This window comes from Platalea leucorodia, assembly GCF_965183815.1.
Source record: "Platalea leucorodia genome assembly, chromosome: Z".
Lineage (NCBI taxonomy): Eukaryota > Metazoa > Chordata > Aves > Pelecaniformes > Threskiornithidae > Platalea > Platalea leucorodia.
Window position 1 is genome coordinate 42,283,246 of NC_138858.1, and position 26,354 is coordinate 42,309,599.

The window sequence follows — 26,354 nt, forward strand, 5'->3', positions numbered from 1 at the left end:
TTTGGACAGCAAAAAAGAGCTTTCACTACTTCTCAGCTATCAGCTGATTTTTTTATTTCTCTGTGCCTCAAATGCACATTCTTTCTTTCATTAACTTATCATAATGTTCACATTAACTCAATCACAATTTCTCAAAGAAGCCAAGAGGCAGGCTGCCATTAACTTTCATCTTGCTTTTTGGCAGTCTCTATTATCAGATGGAAAGAAGTGTTTGTAAAAGTGGTTGATTCAAGCCCTCACACAAAAAGACTATCCTCAGAGACTGTAAATAATGTTGTACTGTAACTGGCTACTTCACCAACACTCAATTTACCAATTTCCACTCTACAACATTGAAGAAAGTGACATATAGACAATAAATATTATTTCTTCCATGCCACTCCCCACCAGGGAAAAAAAGGAGAAACAAAAATAAAATCAAACAATCCATTCCAAAACTGTGGGGTTAAGATAGTGCTATAATAATTCCTGGAATTATTAGGTTTCTAAACATCTGCAGGATTTATGCTTAAAATATACCCAAAACATGCTATGATACCTTCCAACTTCAAATTAAGGATGAAACAAAGTATCCCAAAGAACACACTACCTGAAATTAGGATTAAAATTGCCTGCTCAGTTAAATTTAAAGGTCAAGCATGACTATATAGATAAGTACTTCATCCAAGCAACTTCAAACAAATACAAAACAAAAACCCCTTCCCATCTCAATGCAGTACCTATAGAAAGTCAGACCATTTACTTAAATACTTGCAGTTGACAACAGCAATAAGAAACCTCTTTAAACACCTTCTATAAAACTTGCTTTTATTTGCAAACATTAAGAGGATTAAGAGGCCTTTTTGGACATTCTGTCCATATATGAGTTACGGATTTTCACACATGTCACAGGGAAGAGACAATCTGTTCTCCGCTACAAAAATATTAAATGAAGATATTCAGAAGCCAGAGAATTCCAGGGGCCACAGAGGAGAAAACCTGACCTGGTTAAAACATGAACTGGATACAAGAAAAACAAACAAACAAACAAAAATTAATAAAAGGGCCAGAGGGAAACAAATTTTTCAGGGAAAAGATGGCATGCCATGGAGAAGATGGACATACTGACAGGTGGAGGAGCACGCTGGACAATTTCTGTATGGTCACGAGACACACCTCTGCAATACAATTAAGACAGCAGAATCACAACTCCTCTGTTTATCACTGTTACTGTCAACTGCTTTTCATTACAGGCTTAAGATCCTTTAATGAAAGGCAATTACAAGATTTATAGTACTTTGGATTATATTCATTACCTAGATGAAAGACTAAAAGGCAGTTGTCTCCTGCAAAGTGACTGGGGCGATGTGTGGTTATTTTCATGTTGTCTCTCAAGAGTTTCTCGATGTGTAAGCAAAAATGCCTTTGCTTTCTAAATGCCACTGAAGCTGAGCTTGCCAAACTGTGTTCTTATTGTTTAGCACTTTGTTACCTTTAATAAAGGAGAACAAGATCAAATTCTGCCTCTCTCCAACAACTGTAAAATAGCATTATAATCTTCTGAATCTGAAGACACTGGCAGCACAGCTATCATCAAGGATACAATTTAGCCAGAATAATGTGTTATGGGAATATATCCAGCTCAGCTCTCAGAGCCCAGAATGAGAAAAACTTTGCTGTTTATTAAGTCTTTGTATTTTGTTCTTATTGGGAAGAAAAGAAAAAACAAAACATAACAAAACAGAAAACTCAGGAAGAGGCAGTGCAAATGTATTTCTTCAAATAGATTTTGATTGTCATCACTTTTCATCAAAATATACACATCTGAGTTAGGATGAAGTCTCGTCACAATCATATTTGCTGTTTCTGTACCTGCTGCCTTCTTAAGCATCTAAAGGTATTTTACAAACAACAGCTTATTAACCCTCAGAATATTTTTTTTACATAGGAAAGCATGACCCTAATACCTTAGCTCTCTGAAGTCCAGAATTTGTTTCTCCTGATACCATTTGTTCTTTTGTGATAAAAAATAAAAGAATTTTAATTTCCCAGTCCTTTATTTTTTAAACAACATTTTCTATTCCTTTTCTCTAGAACCCTAAGGAGAATAAATAACACAAACCAACTTAAATAATAAAAAATTTGATCATAATTTTGTTTTTTGTATAGCTCATATGCAATCATATTTTTTGAATGAAAAGTAGTCTATCAATCAACTGTATTTTCTTAATCTAGTACTACAGTTAAAAAAACATAAATTCTACAAATTATTTCTGCCTTGATACTTCCTACACAGTCTTCCCTATCTTAACACTAAAATTTAGCCAACTGGAAAACTCTCTTAATTTAAACAAATATCACCTAATTATTTGCTTACATATTCTTCATGATACTTGAGCAACTGATGCAACGGATGGATGCAAAGGACGCAACTGATTTAACTGAAGCAGAATTTTTTTTGTATAGTTCTATAATCCTAAGCATTGAAACCAAAAACATAATTGTATAATATACACTGGAACTAGAAAATGGTTGGAGAACACATTCTACATTTTCAAGTTATTTAAGTACATAAAGGTTGCTACCAAATCCATAAAAGGGCTCTAGGGCGTATGTTTCAAAGCACACCAGCATCAAGCAGACCTTGTGTTCTCCTACAACAGACCCAAAATTCCTCATTCTGGAGCTCTACTGACAAACCAGGCTCTGTCTGTGTATTCCTGTCATGCACAGTCTAACCCTACAACTTAGATTAAAAAAAACCATTTTTTTTTTTGGTACTTATTACCAGCTTGCAACTTGAAAATTCTCCCTTCCTAGCCAGCTCCATTCCATCTCCGCTCACCCTGACCCTCTTTCCACTAGGAACTCCCCATTGCTCTGTAGAATCAGATGGTGGGGCACCAAACTCCCCCCAAGACATATGTATTTTTAAGATTCTGCCTGTAGAAGGTTATGACTCAAATAATTTGTGTACAAACTGAAATTTCATGGGCTGAAACTAGAATTTTCTTTGTACTGGCTTACCTCATTCTCTTTGGATGTGTACTGTATCTTGAGAGTATCCATGGCTCTGATCATGGCTTGCATGGCAGTAAATATGTTTTGGTAAACCAGTGTTGTGAAGCCTTTCCTGTCTTCTTCTGTGTAACCCGATCCATGAATAATCCTCATTTGTTTAATGAACGTACTCTTGCCACTTTCTCCTGTGCCTGGGGGAGGGGGAAAGAGGAGAGACAAAAAGTATTGTATTTGCAAATCCTGGCAGTTGAAAATATTTGTAAATACACATATAAGGATGTGCGACTTATCTGAGCATGCCTAAGAGTCACCATTAACTGTAGTATCATTTCTGAATTTTCCATTGACTATAATCTGAATTGTTTTAGTCAAAATATTTGCATTTCTGGGTTTGGGAGGGGTTTTTTGGTAAAAGATATATATAGGTATCTTATCAGAATACATCCTACAATGTTTAATCTAAGCATCCTGTAGGTAGAAGTCAGATTACAAAATAAGCAAGGTACACGAGTACAAAAGAAAGAAACTTTGTTTGTGTAAGGATCAAATTCCTCAACACTGAGAACTTTGTACAAAGCTTATGTACCATTTACACCTTAACAATAAAGCCTGCACTAATCCCGAACTTGGAGAAGAATTTCATCATGAGGCCACACTACTTAGTTTCACATTTCTACTGATTCTTATATAAATACTGATTGAAAACATGCTAACTGAAATGATGAAAAACACATTCATTGCTGTCAGCTACACTGGGAATTATTGATTCTATTTTAAAAAACCCTAACAAACGGATACTGTAAAGTCATATATGAACTTACATTATTCATATAATAGTTTGCATGTACAGATTGCTTTCAGCCCATTTATAGGACATAACAGTGTATTTCCTAACATTTTTCAGCACGTAAGCCTTGTTCCTCTGCTCTTTCCTATTAGCCTTACAACAGAGAAACGTCTGCACAGACTCATGTCAAGGGTCCATTCAGGCAGTGTCCTCTCTCCAACCAAGTTTGTAAGTGCTGGCCAAGAGAAGAGTAAAAAGAGGGGCCAGAATATATGACACTTCCTCCAGAAGACCCTCCGTGCATCTTAAAAGTTAGGACTTAGCTTAGAAGTTAATTAGCTGAATGTTGAATGAATGTTGAATTGAATGTTGAATGAATGAATGACAGTTCATTAGCTACCTATTTGGTAGCCCTACTGTATCTCTCAAGCAGTTGGGCAGGTATTTCCTTAAAGCCATGGAAACTTTTTGCATCCTCAACACATTTTAGTAAGGAGTTTCAGAGCTGTATCACCCATGACACATTATTTGTTCTGAGCCTGGATCCACCAGCTTCACTTCTGTTTCTTGTATTCAATAAATCTTCCTCCTTCCCTTCTCCACACACCCTTGATTTTGTACAGCTCTATCATATTGTACTGGGTTTATGTGGCAAGGTTTTGATAGCAGGGGGGCTGCACGGGTGGCTTCTGTGAGAAGATGCCAGAAGCTTCCTCCATGTCAGAGCCCGTTTCACTGGCTCCACGAGAGAACCCACCACCGGCCAAAGCTGAGCCCATCAGCGATGTTGGTAGCGCCTCTGGGATAACATACTTAAGAAAGGGTAAGAAAAGCTGTGCAACAGGTATGTGAGAGAGAAGTGAGAAAATGTGAGAGAAACAGCCCTGCAGACTCCAGGGTCAGTGAAGAAGAAGGGGAGAAGGTGGTCCAGGCACCTCTGCTCTCTACTTTGGAGCAGAGATTCCCCTGCAGCCCACTGAGGACCATGGTGAGGCAGGCTGTCCCCCTGCAGCCCACTGAGGACCATGGTGGAGCAGATACACTGTAGCCCATGAAGGACCCCATGCCGGAGCAGGTGGACATGCCCTGAGGGAAGCTTCAGCCTGTGGAGAGCCCATGCAGGAGCAGGTTCCTGGCAGGACCTGTGGCCCGTGGGGGACCCATGCCTGAGCAGTTTTTGAAGAACTGCAGCCCGTGGAAAAGACCTATGTTGGAGAAGTTTGTGAAGGACTATCCTGTGGGAGGGACCCCAGGCTAGAGCAGGGGAAGAGCGCGATGAGGGAGGAGCAGCAGAGATGAAGTGTAACTATCTGACCACAACCCCCATTTCCCATGCCCCTGTGCTGCTCGGGGGGAGAAGGTAGAAGAGTCGGGAGTGAAGTCGAGCCTGGGAAGAAGGGAGGGGTGAGGAGAAGGTGTTTAAAGATTTGTTCTTTCTCACTATCCTTCTGTTATTAATTGGCAATAAATTAAATTAATTTCCCTAAGTCAAGTCTGTTTTGCCTGTGATGGTAATGGGTGAGTGATCTCCCTGTCCTTACCTTGACCCATGAACATACTTTCTCCTCTGTCCTGTTCAGAATGGGGAGTGATAGAGCAGCTTGGTGGGCACCTGGAGGTCAGCCAAGGTCAATCCACCACACATATTCACCTTTGGCTGTACTTTTTCTAGATTGAAGAGTCCTAACCAGGTCAGTTCAGTTCTCAGGTGGAGTTCTCACTCCATAGTTTGATCATCCCTTTGACCCCTGTTGAAGCTTTCTGTTCTGTTTACCTCTGAGATATATCTAGAGTACCAAAACTTCAAATACTAAGGTGCTGCCAAAACTTAGATTTATGAAGTGGTATCATTGTGTTATCTGTGCTGCAAGTAATTAAAAGAGAGAGAAAGCGCATTTCTCCACCTGCATTACTTTATACCGATCTACAGTTAACTTTACCTGCCATTTCCCTGCCTACTCTTGCAATATGCTTCTGCAACTTTCAGTCACCCTTGTAAATTTGACTAACACTGAGCAGAAAAATTTCTGTTGTAATTGCTCAACTCCATTTCCACCACACCTTTCATTTTCTCTATATTTCCTGTTATTCAGCCTCAGTGTGATGTGATTGAACAAATCCATTTCTATCCCACAGAGCTTTTTATATGAGAGGGTCATGGACAGCCATTTCTTGTTCTTCCCCAACTGAAGGATGGTACAGGGAAGAAAAAATACCTGTTATACTTCCTTCCTAAAACCTTCACTGTAATTTTTTCAGAATTCTAACAATTAACTCCATTCTGTCTGAGCTATAGGATTTGCTTCACTTCTCCACTAAGAATTTACTGCTGGTAAGATAGTATTGGCATTAACAAACCTTCAGTAATTTACACTTAGTACCACTAGGTGTCGAAAATGTATCAGCACAAAGAGGAAACAGTTCCTCTGAACATTACATCTTCAGCTATAACAAAGCAGGAAAATACTGTGAGTGCCCATCTTACAATACTACATCTCAGTACCATAGCAGACCATAGGATCTTTTAATGAAAGATCATGCAGCTGCAGGGCTCCAACCATTAACAGTAATAACATGCATAACTCAGGTAACCTAGGAAAGTGTAATGTGTTATCATGTATTACTCGTATATCACAGCCATTTTTCTGAAACATTTATCATTGTCATCAATTCTTCCTCTACGACCTTCTTTCCTATTTCGCAGCCTCCATTGTGGACTTCCTTTCAAAGTTGTAGCTGCCCCTTAATCAAGCCCATGTTGTTCAACAGTCATTCTCTAGAACATTGCTAGCACAGCTCTGCTCTCCAGGTAACATGACATATAGCACTCATCAGAAGAAGGCTGAAGCAACTTTTTAATGAAGCAATATGAAATATTTAATATTTTTGTCTGTAAAAAGAAGATTAATATAGCTGTTCTTTCAACAAATGTTTGGACTTTCTTTAATTTTAGCATTGTATTGGTTTACTTGAGAGAGATGGAACACAGAGATATGCTGGAATATATGCAAAACAATTCCTGGAGGAATTTGTTTTAGTAAAATGCATTACATAGTTACATTATATATCACAGCCCTCAGAAATGCAGTCCTGGCTTGTCAGCTTTAAGAACTCAACATGAATACAATTCCAATACAATTCAGTTTAAAAACAAAACAAAACCAAACCCCACCAGAAACTTTTTTCACTGCCAGTGGAACCCTTATATTTGCGAGGAAAACACTCTGATTAATCGAGGTTGAATTGCTGGCCTGAATTTTTATATAACTCAGAATAAACAGTCCTATCACGTTACAGCAGTGCCCTCTACTAATGTTTGAGTTAAAGAAAAACCATTGTGCAACTGTTAACTTCACTGTCAGGGATATGTAACAATGCTGTAAAATTAAGTTTTTTAAAAAAAGCAAAATCAAAGCACTATATATCTAATTTCAGCTTTTAAAGAAAAATGCTTTTTCCCAAGCCCCACAAACACCAAAGGTAGATGGGGCCAGGTTTGAAGAGATCATCATCTGTTATCCAAGCTAGAGTTGTTCCCTGCATGTATCCAATTTAATTTTTTAAGAAATTTAAGGTCAATATTTCATTACTATCCAATTTGATCTAATCTGTATCAACCTACAGCAAACAAAAATTGCCTATTCAAGTGATCTATAAAGTGGTACGAAACACATGGGTAATAAACAGAGCCATCCTGCTTTACCCCTTGACCTCTCATAATCCTGAACACAAGTTGATTTAAAAGCTTTCTGCTCCCTACTCTGACCTTAAATAAAGTGCACAGTCTTCTTTCTGTATTCTTCCTTCCAGCAACTCCTTAAATGCCTAGCTGTGCCTCTTGTCATAAACCCAGAATACAGGGTCTCTGTGCAAATCCAAGAATACATGCTCTTTGTTTCTCCATTCTCATAAGCTATCTATCTAAAAAAATCTTCAGGGCTCATTAGCTTAAAATGAAACAAGGCTTTTGAAGCACATCTTGACAGAGCATCATTTTACAGCATGTTAAAAAGTGGCAGGGCTTTCAAAAAGAGTTTGAATATGGAGTAGTCGTGCCAACATGCATACTTGTGAGATATTAAGCTAAAGATAACTGCATTTCAGGATGGAACTACATACACAATCAGATTTGGATTGAGTGTCTTTTTAATTAAAATAGTGGGGAAAAAAATGGAGACACATAAATTGGCACTTGTGTTTTAAGACATCTGATGGTGGGACTTAAGAAAATGGAGTACAGTTTTTACATTAGGAATAACAAAAATGGTAGTGGGGTAATAAAAAGCAGGTAGTACAGAAAGTGTAGATAATAGAACAATAAAATATTGATGCATTATATACCTTGGAAATATATAATCACACTTTAATGCCACCTGTTCTAGAAGCATTAGAGAATGGGGGGGTTTAAAATGTGGCTATATACCTCCAAGGTGTTGGAATTCTGTTATTACAAACAAGTTTTAAGAGACTATTTGCATAAAAAAACCCCAACCCAACCCAAAAAAAAACCACAAAAAAACTCAGGCAAAGTGTATTTTACTCCTCAGTGACATTTGTGCTCAGCACTTGCCCAGAATACGTTTAGTGCATTTACCTTCAGGAAATAATGTTGAATCATTACTGCCCAAATATGGAATACACATTCTACTGACTAGGTCAAGAGACAGAATATTCTCAAAAGGTGAGATGTAAATACATTAGTTAATGTCACATATTTATCTCCTTCCAGTCACTTCAAGCATTCAGTTTTTTTCCTCTGCTTTCAACCACTGACTGCCACATAAGTAAGTGTTTCTCAATTGAAAGGAATATTGGAATTTTGCCAGTTAATTCAAAGAATAAAACACTATATCTGTTTTGGCCATTGTTTCTTTTGTCCTTAACTCCTCCTTTGCCTGTCAGCTTTATTTTCCAAGTCTAATATCTCAATTCTTTATGGAGAAACCAACAAGTTATTAAAACAAACCAAACAAACAAAAAACAAAGCCCTGAAACAACACAACTCTGTGCTCTCTTATTCTCCTAAGGACTTTGTCTGTCCAACTTAATTACATCAATGAGCAGACTGTGAATACAGCCACAACAAAACTAGAAGGCTGTAATTGATAAGGACAGAGCAAAGCTAACTAACTAGTTTTGCCAACCCTACCACTATTAAGAACAACACAACAGCAGCTTTGGCAGAGGTGATAAAGCCTACTGTGAACCCTGGATCCACACCTGAGCAGTTCAAATGACTGAGATCCAGGTTGCTCTTCACTATTATCAGCTCTCAAATGGCAATGATGTCTTCAACTACAGTGTAGACCTGTCCGTGTGCTCACTTCCACTTGCCATACATGAATAGATGTAGGTCAGTTAGTAAGCAAATATATTTCATCTGTTGCTGCATGACAACAGGTTTCACTCTTGTCCTGGCAGCTGTGTCTCACTCAACAGCTCTGGTGCTCATAAGGGCCAAGTCACTGGATATCCGCATGAGCAAGCCCCCTGATCCCAGGAGAAGCAAGAGATACCTTCCCAATTGTCCCCACTGTCAAGCATGGTAAACACAATGAAGTCAAAATGCCACAAGTAAAACAAAAAGGTAAAGTACGTGGTCATAAAAGTAATGTTCAGTGCCATCTTTAGGCCAGAATCTAGACCAGGTACGAGTGGCCACCAGAAAAGGCTCACTGACAGAATCATGTTTATAGCTATAGTTGACTTATCAGCTCTGCAAAACTCAGTAGCCTCAAGCCTCTGCTCTCAAGCCTTTATGACAGGCCACATTTCTGACTCTCTTTACAGAAAAATGGCTATTTTTGTTAAGAAAAATATCTGTTTCATGGGCAGAAATAATTATGTGAATAAAGATTCCAACACTTAGTAATTAAATTAGAACATTTGCTGCTTGCATTAAAAACCAAACTATATCTGAACAGGATCTGCAATATTTTGTATTGCAGTTGTTAGGCTTGTTCGACTGACAGAAAGAAACATCTTTCTGTAACTGTAGGATTAACAGTTTGATATACAGAACTAAACGGTGCTAGTGTGCAAATGTGGACATAAAGATGACTTTCAAGTAAACAAACCTGACTTACTGAAAATTTACAAGGTTAGAGCAACAAAAAATTATGTGTTTAGAACAACACAGGTAGAAAAATTATACAGAATTAAATTCTGTTTACTTCAAGGAGGAGACCTGAAGCAGGAGAAAGGAAATTTTTGAGGTTTATCAGAAAGGAAAATCTTCAGAGTCATTCAGCAATCTTGGAGGATTATTCTGCCCATTCTGTTAACTTCTTTCATGGAGGTACTGTATTAAATGCTGAAATTAGCTTCACAATGTAATGCACATGAAAACAAAGCCACAACCATTTCCACTATTACGAGGCAAGGACGAGGCAGTGTTTCTAATGACCTGGTGGAAAGCCAAAGCAGATTTAATCTCCACAACTCATACACAGTTAGTTCTTGTTTTTCAGTAGAAATGTAACCCAAAAATAAAATGTGTTTTCAGTTCTCTTGCTCATTTACTAATCACCATTCTTGTATCTGCGCCAGGCAATATTTTGAAGCATTTTCTGTTGCTTTTTACTAACCAACAATACAAAAAAACCCCTCCATAAATCTACAAAGAAAAAAAACGGGGGGGGGGGGGGGGGGGAATGACAACCGAAAAAACAAACCCCTAAAAACCAGCAGCTATTTCAGATACTCCATTCATATTCTGTAGGATTCAGAATCATCTTTCAAATCTGTTACCAGGGAAACAGTTCTCATTCATTCTAAAATTCCACATGTTAAAAGCACATTCTGGTGACTTTTCTCCTGCTGATGACAGGGAACATGATTAAGAATAAAAGTTTTGCAATTTCCAAAGTTAAATTAACAGGGGGAGCGGGTCCAAACATATTTAATAACCACCATCAAAAGAGAAAAAAAAAAACCCACATACTTTTTTTTAAAATGATTTGTAAGTCCATATTGACTAGTGCTAGGCATATAGCTGAACGTCTGCTTCTGCACTGGCACCACTTATTTGACACCTACATAACTCACTATTTCAATGTTAATTCTGCTACTAACTATAAAGGTGGAAGTGACAATATATCTGCAAATACGCCATTCAATTACAGGATTCTTAGAAAACAAAAAAAAGCTTAAACACATAAATTTTTAGGGAGGAACAATCATATAAAGCAGAAGTTCCATAACTCATTCCGGTCTGTTGTGCTATAAAAGTGCAGGATCAAGTTAGTCTTGATTCCATTCTTCTAAGTCATTCCAAACACCTTGAAGGAAAGCATCAGAGCAAAATCAGCATTGGAAACAAAACTTACAACCTCTGGTCAAATCCTCCAAGGTTTTGCACATGGGATATGAGGCTTTGTAAAACAGTTCACATGATTAACATGCAAAAGCTACCACCTCCCCCCCCAAAAGCATCTGCTACTGTTGAAAATATTAATACTAAAAGTATTTTTTAAATAAATTTATAAAAAAAAAAAGGAGATCACAGAAGATGCAGGCACACATGCATGCATGCACATGTGCGTGTGCATCCTATAAAACCGACAGTAGCACCTGGACTGGCTTTCAATAGGAAACAAAAGAACTTTTCAGGAACAACTTCCTGTGATGATTCTGTGATTCTTCCTCTCTTGTACTGGGGAGCCCAGAACTGGACCCAGCACTCCAGGTGTGGCCTCAGCAGCGCTGAGGGGAGGGGAAGGATCACCTCCCTCAGCCTGCTGGCAACACTCCTCCTAATGCAGCCAGGGTACAATTAGGCTTTGCTGCTGCGATGGTGCATTGCTGGCTCATGTTCAACTTTGTGTCCATCAGGACCCTCAGGTCCTTTCTGCAAAGCTGCTTTCCAGCCACTCAGCCCACAGTAACTAGTGCCTGGGGTTGCTCTTCCCCAGGTGTAGGACTTTGCACTTCCCTTTGTTTAACTGCATGAGGTTCCTGTCAGCCCATTTCTCCAGCTTGTCGAGGTCCTGGGGGTCTGGATGGCAGCATGACCCTCTGGTTTATCAGTCACTCCTCCCAGTTTAGTGCCGTCACAAGTTTGCTGAGGGTATGCTCTGCCCCATCATCCAGACCATTAATGAAGATGTTAAACAGGATTGGACCCAGTATTGACCCCTGGGGTACAGTGCTAGTTACTGGCCTCCAACTAGACTTTGTGCCACTGAATACCACCCTCTCAGCCTGGCCATGCAGTCAGTTTTCAATCCACCTCACTGCCTGCTCATGCAGGACCTTATGGCAGACAGTATCAAAAACCTTACTTAAGTCTAGGCAGATAATATCCACTGCTCACCCTTAATCTACCAAGCCAGTCATTTAATCGTAGAAGGTTATGATGTTGGTTGAGCATGACTTCATCTTCGTTGATTTTCTCGTCCTTAATGTGCAAATGATTTCTAGGATTAACTGCTCCACCACCTCCCCAGGATCAAGGGGACGCTGACAGTCTGGTAGTTCTCTGCGTCCTTGCCCTTCTTGAAGATGGAGGTGACATTTGCTTTCCTCCAGTCGTCACGCACTTCTCCCAGTTGCCTTGACTGATTAAAGATTATTGAGAGTGGCCTCACAATGACATCAGCCAGCTCCCTCAGTACTCATGGGTGCCCCACCAGGGCCCATGGACTTATGTATGTGCAGTTTGCTTAATTATTCTCTAACCTGATCCTCTTCCACCAAGGGCATGTCTTTCTTGCTCCACACTTTCTGCCTGGTCTCTGAGTCCTTAGATTTCTAGAAGACTTTTCTGATGTCTTTACTAGCAAAGACTGAGGCAAAGAAGGCATTCAGTACCTCCGCCTTTTCCATGTCCTGTGTCACCATGGCCCGTGCCCCATTCAGCAATGGGCCCACATTTTCCCTAGTCTTCCTTTTGCTACTTCTATAAACCCTTATTGTTGCCTTTGACATCCATCATTAGACCCAACTTCACTTAGGCTTTGGCTTTCCTAACCTCATCCCTGCATTCTCAGACAGCAACTCTATATATCTCCCCAGTTACCTGTCCCTGCTTCCACTTTCTATATAGTCTCTTTTTACATTTGAGTTTTGCCAGGAGCTCCTTGTCCATCCATGCAGGCCTCCTAGCTTGTTGCTTGACTTCCTGCTTGTTGGGATGGATTGCTCTTGAGCTTGAAGGAGGTGATGCTTGAGTATTAATCAGTTTTCTTGCATCCCTCTTCCCTTCAGGGCCTTATCCCATGTTGCTCTTTCAAGCAGATCACTGAAGAGACCAAAGTGTGCTGTCCTGATGTCCAGGGTTGTGATCTTGATTTTTGCCCTGTTCCCTCCACTCAGGACCTTGAGCTCTGCTCCATGGTCACTGCAGGCAAGGCTGCCTTCCACCTCCACATCACCAACATGTCCTTCGTTGTTTGTGAGTATGAAGTCCAGCAGAGCACTTCTCTTTGTTGGTTCCTCTATGACTTGGGTCAGGAGGCTGTCTCCAATGCTCTCCAGGAATCTCCTAGATTGCTTATGCCATGCTGTGTTGTCCCTCCAGCTGACACCAGGATGGCTGAGGTCCCCATTGAGGACCAGGGCATGCAAACATGAGGCTACTTCTAGCTGTCCAGCCATCATTTAATCATGCTCTCCTTGGATATTGTTTTCATATCAGTAAGATCATTCACTTTACGCACTTCCGATAAATCAAACTTAAGGTATACATTTACATAAGGAGATGCTACACAAAGCATACAACTCATTTACACAGAATGAAAGATAAAAGTTAAAAAACCCCTTTTTCAGTGATGATAGAGAATTTAAAGCAAGGCTCTAGAAAATTTCTGTAGCTGTGTAAAAGAAAAGTTACATATCCAACAAATGCAAAGCTGAGTCTGAAACTCTAACAGATGAAACCTCCCAGCGAGACAAATGTGTGAAGCTTCTTATCCTACAAGGACACAATTGAAAACCTTTCAAGTCAGTTCTTTCTCCTCCACCAATGTTACTCAGGAGTAACTCATTAAAGTCAGCTGAATTAATCCTCTGAAAAATACCATCATACCAAAGCTGTAAATGCACAACTTACCTTAGTCCCAACAGATTTCTATAGGAATGAAGATTCCTAAACCCTCCCCTCAGCTGAGTTCCTTTCCCTTTCAAGTAAGAGAGAATCATCTGTCCCTTTCCTTACTCTTCATCCTGAACTTAATAACTCCATTAAGATCCAAATTCACTGGTTTAGCTAGTTCTCAAGTTTTAAACTTATGCCGCAACTAATACCAATTACACTGGCAGATAGGGGGAAAAAATATTGTTTTGTTAATCAGAGTTCATGAGAGATTATTCCTTTAAAAGAAATCACAATAGTCTCACATTACTTATAATTAATTGACAGTGAATATTCCCCAAATAATGTACTTTTCCTACAGACAGAGGCCACCCACTTCAAACTCAAGTTGGCTACTTAACGCCATCTCACGAGGTGTACAAGCCATGTCCATTAGTCCACATCATAACCCAGCTTTTGGCAACTTCATTTATGAAATAGAAGGATGAGGCAAATTTACACTGTTATTTGCACCAAAAAGACACCACAGCTGAGGCAAAATTTGCCTAGAAAATATAACTGTCGGTAACCTTGCCTTGTCACTGTGAGACAGCCGAGAAAGGCAATGACTGATCTCTCATTCTTGAGTCTTTCCCTGCATCAGTGTCCTGTTTCAGATCAATACCTTACTTTAAAATCTTACTGTTTTAGTTCAAGTACCTTTTCCAGATTAATCCATAAAGTAGTGAATGTTGCAGTTAGTGAACAGTAAAATGTCATTACTAGACAGCAGGAACAAGAGGCTGCAGCCTAGCTCGATGTTATAAAATAGGAAACAAACTACATATATACACACATTTATACAAAGCTCTTCCATTAGAAGCAGCTGTAGCTGTTTCAGATGACATTCATATGCTCCAACCACTGACTTTAAACTGACTGCAACATACACAGAAACCAAAGACTTCCTCGATGCTTCCTGCCAAGTGCTTTTACTGCTGTGGCTACAATTCCCGAGCACGTTGCAGGTGACTGGCTTCAGCAAAGGCAACCTTACAACATTAATGTACTGAGCCTGGGGACATGCTCGTTTACAAATACCACATGCCTGGAGGGGAAAAAAAAAAGAAGTGTATTGGAGAGTCTTGGGTCATTAGAAAAAGACAGCAAATTTGTATTATCTCCTTAAAAATGTACCCACCCTATTATCAAATTCAGAATTGCATGAAAATTCCCAGTAAACACGTTACTGGAAGCCAGTCACGGACTCATTTCAAGCTGTGATGGTCCACAAAACATGCTTAGGCACAAGATGTCCTTTCATAACAAACCCCAGGATGTGCGTGTCCCTTTACAGCAACCTCACTCCATAAAAGGCCACATCCTGCCTTTGACATACATGGGTGGCTCCTACTCACTTCAAAGGGAATTTAGTCTATCTAGTGATGGACAGGATATAGACTTAAATGTTTGTAAATATTTTAAGAAAGTGGTAGTCTGTAAACTCATCTTTGACTGAGAAACACTGTGCTAAACAGGGGCAATATGAGAATTTATAGTCTGCCTGACCCTCATCCCAGACTGGCAAATAAATGACAGGAAGTTCCCACTTCAAGCATGCTATAACTGACGTGACTAGAGCATCATGAAGAGATGCAAAATGGGGCAAATAATTATTAAAAAGATAATACACATATGCTAGTGCTATGTATTTTTTTTTATAATTAGCAATTAATGTTGAATACAAAGGTTCATTTATATCATATAAAATGGTTGATGATACTGCAGTTAGTTAATTAACTTATCATCTCATCACCAAATTAAAAAGTAATGGAATGGCAAAACCCCCAAAAGTTCTTCTAGTTCTGAAGTTCACATGGCAGAGATCCGAAAATAAGTGTGATACAAGAATCCAGAGATTTCTTTCAATGTTAAGAAGCTTTGTTTTAGCACCACATATCAAATGAAATCAAGGAGCTGAAAAAAATACTACCAGCAAGGCTCTACCATACAGTGATGTGATTTGAAAGAGAAAGATCTGTCTCTCTAAATGTAAAAGGAGAAGAAATTAAATAGCATACAGAGTGACTGACAGTACTCTTCCTGAGCCCACTTTCTCCCTCCATCCCCTCACAGTCTCTCAGATCCCCTTTCTCTCCCTCCTCCCTCTATTGCTTCCCAGTCTCGACTCTCTCTCATACATTCCCTCCTGACCCCCTTCTAGTCTCCTCCACACCCCTCTTTGTTTTTCCTCAGTTTAGCTAGCACTTTTGGAAACACAGTCTTCACAAAAAAACAAGCAGGCAACAGATAAATAAACAGTGAAGACCCACCAGATATTGCCATGTTATATTATTTTCTTCCCACTCTTCACCCTTGTGCTTTATTGAGACTGCATGTTTTTTGGATATGTAGGTTTCTAGCTACGTTTCTGTGCAATCCTTCAGGCAAACACATATTACAAACTACTACTAATCCCAAGAAATAGAACTGTAATGTAAAAAAGACATCAAATAAAACTGCTAGAATTAAAATACATTGAAAACCAAGGCATGCCAAGGCATGTGATGAAGGCCAACTCCTTTGCGCTATCTAGATCACAATGTATCTGTACATCTAACAGGACAGCCTTGCTATTGCTTTGTTTTCCAATACTCAGTAGATCATTTTCCTCGATCAATTCTAATGTTGCACTTTGGCCCATACCGTCAGGCAAAATTAGATTCTCACCAGCTCATTCCCAGTCAAAAAACATCAAAAACATCAATGTCTTGGTATATCTTGATGCAGTCCCAAAAACTCTGTTTCAACAGTGTTCTATGGAATAAACATGAAGAGGCAGCTTCCTTTCCTATAATTTTCCAAGCAATCACCCTTGAGCTCTTTATAGTGTACTGCACTTTTTTTGGCTACCAAAAAACCCCAAAATAATCTGGGCTCCAGTATTCTTACTGTTAATGAAAAACTACAAATTAAAAGTTCTGGCACACAACTGAAGACCAGACACCATCTTTCAAAGCTTAGCACTCACTCTTGTGCTGATCCCTCTTCCTTTGATTCCTTCCTCCACACTTTGGATTCTGGGCACTTCTTGCAAAGCCCAGATGTTCTCCTCCTCCATAACGAAGGATGTTGTAACATCTCTCATGAAAGAATGGAACCTGCGAGAATGAAACTGCCAACATGCTAAGGTACGCTGCAATAGGTTCAATATGAAAATGCTTCTAAAATACACTAAATCTTCACACAGAATGCTGGTGTTCAGAATTAAAGTGGCCTTGGTTCAGTTTAGCTTTACCCTCTCAGAGTAATCCTCCTGCCCTCACTGAGGCAGTAGGAGAACTCTGCTGTGACAGGTGACCCTCAAACCTTCAAAACTTGCTCTGCCACCCAGCTCAGGACAATCCACTTCCATTCTTTTTGGCACCAAGAGGTCTCTGTGCTGAAAAGCGTAAGGCATTTGTGCATAGCAGGTTCAACTGTACAGGCTAGAAAGATAAGTGGGCATTTCCTTTCTCATTTCTATATGGTTATGCATCTCCCCCTCTCTCCCAGAGAATAAATGAGAAAGTGGACAGAAGAAAACTACCCAGCCAAAACCAATGAGTCTCACCACTTCTGTGAGAGGCAAAAAATATGGTGGGAGTGTGGAAACAGTCTGTGCTGCGCCCCAGAACAGAATGGGAAAAACTCTCTAACTCTTTTCTGGATGGACTACAGCTGGCTTTAGTCACAGGAAAAACAAAAGAAACAAAACTCCCCAAAACACTCTACTTTGCCTGTAATGCTGGCAGTTACACTACAGTAGAATAATTTCCTACACAATGCAGAAAAGCTAGTCAAAAAGTGAAAAAAAACCAGTAGTAATCTAAGATTATCAACACCAAATAGTAGCTTTTAATTTTTAAATATTCTTCATAGTCTTTTAAAAAATTGAAAACTCCTATATGAATAAGAGAATCTAAAGGCCACATTACTGAATAACTCAGTGAAAATGCAAACGAAGATAAAGCTGCCATAGTTTATAATTAACAGTTTTACACAGGAAGACTGAGACAAGCATGCAGAGAATAGGTAGGCCTGGGCAAACTGCATACAGTGGCACAGCAATGCTCCTCCACTTTGCAATAGTCTTGCTTATTCCTAAATTATCCTTCATGATTAAAATATAATAATATATTAATAACAGAATAATAAGAATCAAGATAAATAATATTAAGGAACTAATTTGAGCTACACATACTGAAGTTTCTGATGTTTTCCCTCAACGTCCCTCTTTCTCCCAAATTCATCCAATGACTGTTAACTTGTGCTTTTCACCTACTAGACAATAAAAATCATTCCATTTCTTCTTTGATGAAGTATATTAGCTTCCAAACATACTTGTACTGGTATTCCTGGAAAAGCTAAATCTGCTAGTTATTTTTATCTGCAATATTCACACTAAATAGAATCTTTCTTGAAAAGTCATGAAATTCTGTCTTTTGACTTCAGCAAACTGAAGTTTAGTCCGTTTCATTGTTGTAACAGCAACACAGATGACAAGAAATCATGTAACAGTCCTACACTGCTCTTTAGTTTCCTAATCCTGCCCCACCTTCCTCTCAGACACCCTTCTCTTTCTTCCCTTTTTTCAGGGAAGCAGGCTGGGCCAGACAGCCTGCAACCTGTGTTTTCCATGGGTGCTGTATGCTCCATTTCCTTTAGCTGGCAATGAAGAAGTAGCTGTGCACTAGTAAGCAAATCTCTGTGGGCTAAAAGAGCTTCAGAGATAATCCAGGCTTCACATTCCATCATGCTAAACTGGGACTATGTATCTGACAGCACAAATGCGTGTTTAAGGAAGAACAAAATGTACACTCTAATCTTTTTCTCTGAACCAAATTTCCCTGAATTTTTCAATCTTCACAATAGATAACAACCAGCTTTCAGCATGGAAATGCCTTCTCTTAATTTAAACTTCATATATTCTTTTAAATTTATTTTAAATGTCCCTTTTTGTGCTAAATAAAAGGAAACAGTGAAACAGGTTCCTAATGGAAAATCTTTTGCTGCTGCAAAATGTCCCAAATGATGCCAGTAACAGTTTATATCCTTGGTGTTGTGTGTGTAATAGGAAGTACTGTAACAAGCAGGAACAAAAATTAAACACAAGAAAAAGCTTGTTTAAAACTGACAAAATCCATCAGACAACAAGCACTTCAAATACATGTTCTTGTCTTGCTGGACTATACTCTGTTAGTTGCTAGTGGAAGGACTGGGTCCAGTGCAAATGCAAGAGCCAAAACAAACTAGTGAAGTGCCTCACCTACTCTAAACGAGTAAATGCCAACAAGAGTCATCCTTTGAGTTTCAGCTCTTCTACACTCTGTACAGAGTTAGCCTTGATAACTGTTACGAAGACAATTGTTTCTTATATTCAGTGGTAGGACAAAGTTTTTCTTCACAAATGTTCATCCCAACACTTCGAAACTGATTGTAAATTAATTATAAAATCCCTATAATCCTGAATACCCTCACTCTCAATAACAGCAGAAAAAAGCCCCTAACAACTAACACCGTCATTAATGTAGTTCCTGAAATCCACACCTGACTTCTAAAGGCAGAAGCCTCCAAAAGCCGGAACAACCGATAGATGGCTTTGCTTAGGGAAACAGAACTCCTTCCCTGCGTTGTCACAACAGACATGTCAAAACTGAGTGTCAGTGCTCAAGGAGTCACTGCCACGGCATATGGAAAGGCCAGGCTGGAGGAGACGGCTCCAGTGCTGCTAATTCATATGCTTGTACTTGTTAAGGACAGCGAATGCATACGACTTTTTACACTAAAAACTTAGGCTGTCACAGCAGCTACTTAGCAATTTCTAAACATTTTTAAAGCATTTGGAATGAACAAGGCACCCAAGTTATTAAAGGTGGCAAATGCATGACTGCATTTCATAACACCACTTTTCAATTTGCTTAGCACCTGCAATGCCTCCCTCACTTTTTTTTTTTCCGCCAAAAAAGCTATAATCTCAACACTTCCTTTCCCCTTTCTACAAGTTCAGGGACAGCAACACCCACCTTCTGCATTGTGTAGAAACATGGCTAGTAAAGCTGATCAGCAAAACTTTGCCACTTGGCAAGGCAAGCCACCACTAGTGCATCTGTGAGAGCCAAGCAGAATATGAGGTCCACTGTGCCTAGCATACCAGTGTGGCAGTAGCTCCCCGCTCCTAGGATATTTGGAGGCTACCACCACTAAAACGTTACATGCATCTCCTTCCTTCCCCATCCACATCATCCAGCTATTTTGAATATGTGTTCAATCTTTCATCTCCTTGTTTCTTGCTTTCCCTACTCTGCCGGACTATTTTAAAATGTTTTAAAACTAACGACAGAAAGAAAAGCCTACAGGAATCTAGTATTACGAGGAAACACAAACTTGCACTGAAGAATTATGAGAACCATGATAATGTGCTCTATTTAGCTACAAGGAAAAGATTGCAAGAACTCATCAATAATTTTTTTAACATGGCAGGAGAGAAAGTTGTTCTTTACATAGCTACCATCTTTAATTTCAACCACGGACAACAATTATGATGTTGTAAAAAGGGTGCCTACAAATAGAAAGATTAAAACCAAAAAACACAACACCAGGAAGTCTAGCTAGAGTCTGAAAGAAACTTCATGTAGGCAGCAGCTAAACACTTTGTATCCATAAGTAGGGTTAGGTTTGTGAAAAGAGCCCCTCTGTGTCCTTCCAGCACTGCTTGGAGCAGATCTTTCCAAAACCATGGTGAAACACAATCAAGACACTCACATGTCATGTTCACTGCTTACATTCTCTGCATTAATTAAATCAGCTATGAAGACAGGAGACAATTTGGAAACGAGATTTGAAATCAGAAGCCATAATGCACTTCTCCCTCACTATGTAAGGAAAGTAAAAACTTCACGCACAGCAGGCATTCTTATTCTCCTAGAATAAAAGTTAGACCGGCTCTGACTGTAAGAAGTATTTCATCAAGGGATCTCTGCTCTGGTATGCACACTGACAGTGAAATACAAACTACTTCAGTGACATGACAACGGCGACCGCAGAGCTGAACAACAGCCTTTTGCATGTGTTTTTGGCACAAACCCAAGGGCAGGTGTGGGAGTATCTGGAAAAGCCCTGTGATACATGGGACAAAAACAAAACGCCAGGTTACTCATGAGACAAAAAGCAAAAGTGGGAGATCAGCAGCACTCAGCATTCACACACTTTGAACTTCATCAAAACATCAATCTGAGGCCTAGTCTAAACAGTAATTTATCAACACTTCCTCAGAACTACAAAAAAGTTTTGCCAGGTCATCTTATAAACATATATAGGTTGATACAGTAAGCACTCGATTAAAATAGAAGTTGTTTCCCACCAAAATTTAACAGTGTAACTACCAGGATCACTTTCTTTTTTTTCTCCATGGAGGATGGAGCCTAACTGCTTCTGAAAGATCTGAGCAATTTAGCACCCTAAGTTCTCTTGACTTTATATGAGACTTAGACCCTTGCCTGAAGCTACTTTCAAAAAAAATCTACCATGAATTACTCATGAGTTACCTCTACATCACAAGTAGTCTCCCACCCTGTATGATCCAATAATATATTGCTGGAATACAGAAATAGCAAATTGTTTTTCTAAAATATTTTCTGACATTATCCTTCATTAGTTGGACTTTATATTAGCACTTTGTGCCACTGAATGCAAGGAGGCTAATTTGCTGTTGCCATAGGTATGTTTTCTTTCGCTTCCAAAAAGCGGGAACACCAATTCCAACTGCCATCACGGCCCCATGCAGGGAATGCAGGACTCTGCTACAGGCAGTTATATATATATATATAACTTTGAGAAAACATATAAATTTCCATTTCAGGAGGAGAGTACTTAAATATTTACAAAAGCCAAAGAACTTTATTAGATTGCCTATCAAATTGCTGCTCAACAATGAATTTGCTATCCGAAAGGTTAATCTGAAACCAAATCATCTTTAAAATACAAAATTGTTCTCAACACATTTCTTCTAACTTTGCCACCTTATATACACAGATACGAAGCAGACAAATACTATTGGCTGTGAAATAACTTTCTGAAAGGCGATTCCACAGTCATCTTAGTCATTTTTTGATCTCCCATAGCTTTGAATCATTAAGTTATACCCCAACTGATCAAGGTTTACTGACATGGTCTTTGAACAACAAATGCAAACGCCACCTGAATTTCAGCCTTTCAGTCTTAACTTCCAATTTTGTTATCTATGCACCACCAAGGACAAAATCCCATTCCAGCCATCCTCTTCTCTTACTTCACATTCTAGGGCCAAAATATCTCCAAATCCTTTAGAGTCTTTCTGCTGCTGAGGAAGTAGAAAGCATGCAGCAACTCCTTAAGTCTACAGCATCATCAAACACCTTGAACCAGGCATCTCCTGTGTGGTAACTGGCAATAGCATATGTTAAGAGTATATCTGTTACAAAAGTATAAACTAACAAGAGTAGGCAATTCCTTACATTGCTAATTTGCCAAAGAACATGGGAAGTTTCGTAGAAGTTAACTGTACTCAAACGTTGTCTGCAGTAACCAGAGATGCTAAGTAAATCATTAATCATTTGTGATGGGGATTATCTAATAGGATTTTTTAAAAGGCTTTAGAGTTTTTAATAGAATACTTTGTAAAATAAACTTTTCTAAAAAAAAAAAAATCTCTTTTTGCCTACGTTGTGCCAGAATCCATCTAACTGAAACAGAACAGATTATAGAAACCCACAAAAAAACCAGTTTGATCTCCTGATGGACTGGTGTCTTTTCTACCACTCATTGCTTGTGCCAACAGGACATGAACTTACACAAGCAGTCAGCTGACTTGATTTTTAAAAAAACTTTCAGTAGAGCTTGTGTGTGTGTGTTTGTCTCTCTGTTTGTCAGTTTTATGCTATAGTACAGTGAAGTTCCCTGGTATATGGCCCAAACTCCATTCCAGGTAGTGCTCCTGAGCACGCATGGTTTTCAAAGTGAGACTGATGTATTTACCTTCCTTATTATATAAAAAGCTTAAAACCACAGCTCATTGCATTTGGGGGGTAATTGCTAGTTCTGGCTTAAGTGGGTGTGACAACTGTGGATGTGTTTGTTTCTACCCGTGAAATAAAGTTTTCTAGAGAGGAGAAGACATGTTTGTATTTGTATGATACACTTCTTAAGGCTCTTACTTTATTTTAAAACTCAACAGTTGGCAGTTTTCCTTGCTACAATTCAACTCCATGAAGGCATTCATAACTTTTTAAGAACAGTACATTGCCATGTATTTGTGATAAAGTCATCTACTAAGCAGTACTAGGTTACTTCTCACAAGTATGTTTGGCACTGGTGACTGCAAGAAAGGGTGGAACTTCAAGAAAAGGGAAAAGTGTCTCTAAATTGTTACATTCACCAGTATTGAATGGGATGGCATAGAACTCATGCCTGTTGAGGTTTACCTGAAATAAACTCAATCTACTAAACATGGCTAGCTTATATCTTTGAGAGATCTACAATTTGGAAAGTACCGGACAAACTGATGCCTTAGGTGGCTGTGCTGCCATTCAGAGGCTGGACAATCAGGCCAACAGGAACCTCATGCAGTTCAGCAAAGGGAAATGTGAAGTTCTGCACTTGGGAAAGAACAACCCCAGGCAACAGTGCCTGCTGGGGCCTGACCATCTGGAAAGTAGCGTGACAGAAAAGACCCTGGGCATCCTGGTGGACACTGAGTTAACATGAGGCAACAGCCTCCTGAGATGCACTAGGAGGAGCGAGGCCAGCAGGTTGAGGGAGGTGATTCTTCCGTTCTCATCAGCATTGGTGAGACACATATGGAGTGCAGTGTCCAGGTCTGGGCTCCCCATTGCGACAGAGATATAGACATACTGGAGTGAGTCTAGTGGAGGGCCCCTGTGACGCATCTCCCATATGAGGAGAGGCTGAGAGAGCCGGGACTGTTTCCCCTAGGGAAGAACAGTCTCAGAGGGGGGCTTATGAGGTGTGCATAAATATCTGATGGTGAGAGTAAAGAAGATAGAGCTAGACTCTTCTAGTGGTGCCCAACGACAAGACAGGAAGAAATAGAGATGGACTGGAATATAAGAAATTCTGTTTAAACATAAGAATTTTTTTTTTTTAACGTGAAGGTGACTGAACATGCAAACAGTCTGTCCAGGGAGGTTGTCTGTATCTTTGGAGGATACTTAAAACCCAACTGGACACAGTCCTGAGTAGCCTGCTCTAGGTGACCCTGCTTTGAGCAGGGGTGTGAACGATACAATCTCCAGAGATCCCTTCCAACCTCGACGACTCTGTGATTCTATGACTGGGTGGATAAAAATACAGCCCAAAATAACATAGTAATGTGGTAGAGAGAATCTGGAAGTTGACTGAAACCTGGTCCCCAGTGGCAGGGGCACCTCATATAAAACTTTCATTAAGCCAAAATAATATTGAGCTTGAAAAGGCTATTTGGGCCACAAAGAGGGCAAGAGAAGAACCTGAATGCCACCAGTCTTGCACAGCTCTGGGAGATGGACAGAATAGTATCCTACCTAGACAAGGAGTGGTGACTAAATGGAAACAGTCTCCCAAGAGGCTGAGTGGGACCAAAGCACAGCTGCTGTGCTTTGTTCTTCATACCATCCAAATTTAGTGTAGATTTTTGGACCACAGATTGCAGATCTTCTATTAATCTCCTACAGATTTTTTTTATTAGAAGTATTATTTAGTTACTGCTAGTCAAAAAAGGCTAAAAGTACTAACTTTCTATCAGAAAAGATAGCAGGTAGGCATTTTGGAGTCTGCCAGTAATATAATGGATGGCCAGAAACAAAACTTTGTGGCTAGTCAAAAAAACAAACAAAAAACCCCCCAAGCCCCTACATGCTAATCCTAACTGCCAATTATAAAGACTGTCCTCATCCTCCACTTTTTTTGTTCTCCATGAATCAGCAGCTCCACAGCTTTCTTTTCTAAATACTATTGGGAAAGAGGAGGTGAATGGGGATAAATCCATACACACACTACATTAATATAGATATAAGCAAGCTCTGAGGGATACCTTACATAGCTTCAAACTTTAACATCATAGGATGACAGCCATTATTTACAAGTTCGAGCTTTGTACACCATGACAATCTTCCATTGAGAGAACAAGCTGATGAGCATGGTCTTTGCATTGAGTTATAGAAAGCTTTAGAAACCAGCAATAATATATCCTAGCGAAATCTGCTTTCAAAATGAGTATTTTTTCCTGATTTTTAACACACAGCAATGAAAGTTTCTAGTTTTTTATTTTCCCATCAGGAATTTAAAAACTTTGCTAGCCGTTTACAAGAGTGAAGAAATTCACTCTTTACAAGAGTGGGCAATTATTCCCAAGTTATTTTTAAATAGCCAAGGAAAGTAGATGATGGTATTCTTGCTATTTCATCTGTAGCAGCCCCTTAATCTGTCCACAGGTGCTTCAAAGGATGCCATTTCTTCAGATAGCAAGTTGTTGCTGCTATGGGTAATTGAACCTGGTGAGAACATACCAAGATAGCAGAGACCATCCAGCAAGCGCGCACACTGGGACAGTTTTGCCTGAGCACCCCATATTCAGAAGTAGCAGAGTCATTTTTGAATGCCACCATGCCTCAACTAATAAGCTGTCATTCAGACGTTACACAGGCATGTCTTCCAGAGCTGAGGTTGCTCTCACACAAGAAACCTAGTAATCTCCTTACTGCAGTTCAAGCTTTGGCATCAGAACACACAAAAGCAGCCCATGCCTGTTTGTGGTTTCAGTGGGGCAACTTATTTGCTATGCACAAGCAAGCTCTCTAACCACTTTTTGAAAATGTAGGACATTGTTGAAGTTAATCACTTTGAATCTAAATACACAGCTTTAAAGTGAGAAGCCCCCAAGACCAGTACGCATTGTTTGAGGGGTGTGTGTGTATGTATTTGCATGCATACACACAATACATACAATTGTACATATGCAAGTGCCTTTTTTGTCATGCCTTCATTTCTGTGCGGTTACCTACGAAAAGTGTCTGAACCAGACCTACACCTTACTAAAATTCTATAGCATAGCAAGGGAAAGAAAAGGTGAACTAATTTAGGCTGGCGAAAATCCTGTCTTTCCTAGTTTTGCTCTGTTCAGTGAGCTGTTAAAAAAAAAAAAAAAATTTACTCTAAGGAACATGATTCTCCAACCTCCTGTCTCTACCTCCAAAGTCTCTGATTTGAGACCAAAATATTTTCCCAGCCCCAGAGGACCACACCAGTGCACTTAATGAACTAGGTGCCAATACAGTACTGCAGCACATCAGACCCAGAATGGCATCACTTACTAGATACAACTAATTCCCAGCTAGTCTTCACTGAACAATGCCACACAGTCCTTCAGTGAGACTCTATGGGCATGTAGGTACCAAAACCAGAGCTTTTGCAGGGGATTTGACATTAGCCACAGTCATTTGCTATTGCAGTTCCTTGACAATGACTCTGGTTTCTCTAAGG

The 26,354-nt window shown here is 39.5% G+C and overlaps 1 protein-coding gene across 1 annotated transcript in view; it reads right to left on the reverse strand.

Moving 5' to 3' along the window:
* The window catches only part of LOC309603096 (guanine nucleotide-binding protein subunit alpha-14), a gene marked incomplete at both ends in the record, with an annotated part of 90,517 nt that overhangs the window by 46,143 nt on the left and 18,020 nt on the right, over positions 1-26,354 (reverse strand). Inside the window, one exon of the mRNA XM_082337498.1 lies at positions 3,007-3,191. Within this exon, the coding sequence (XP_082193624.1) occupies positions 3,007-3,191 (185 nt within the window). The remainder of the gene's footprint in view (positions 1-3,006; positions 3,192-26,354) is intronic.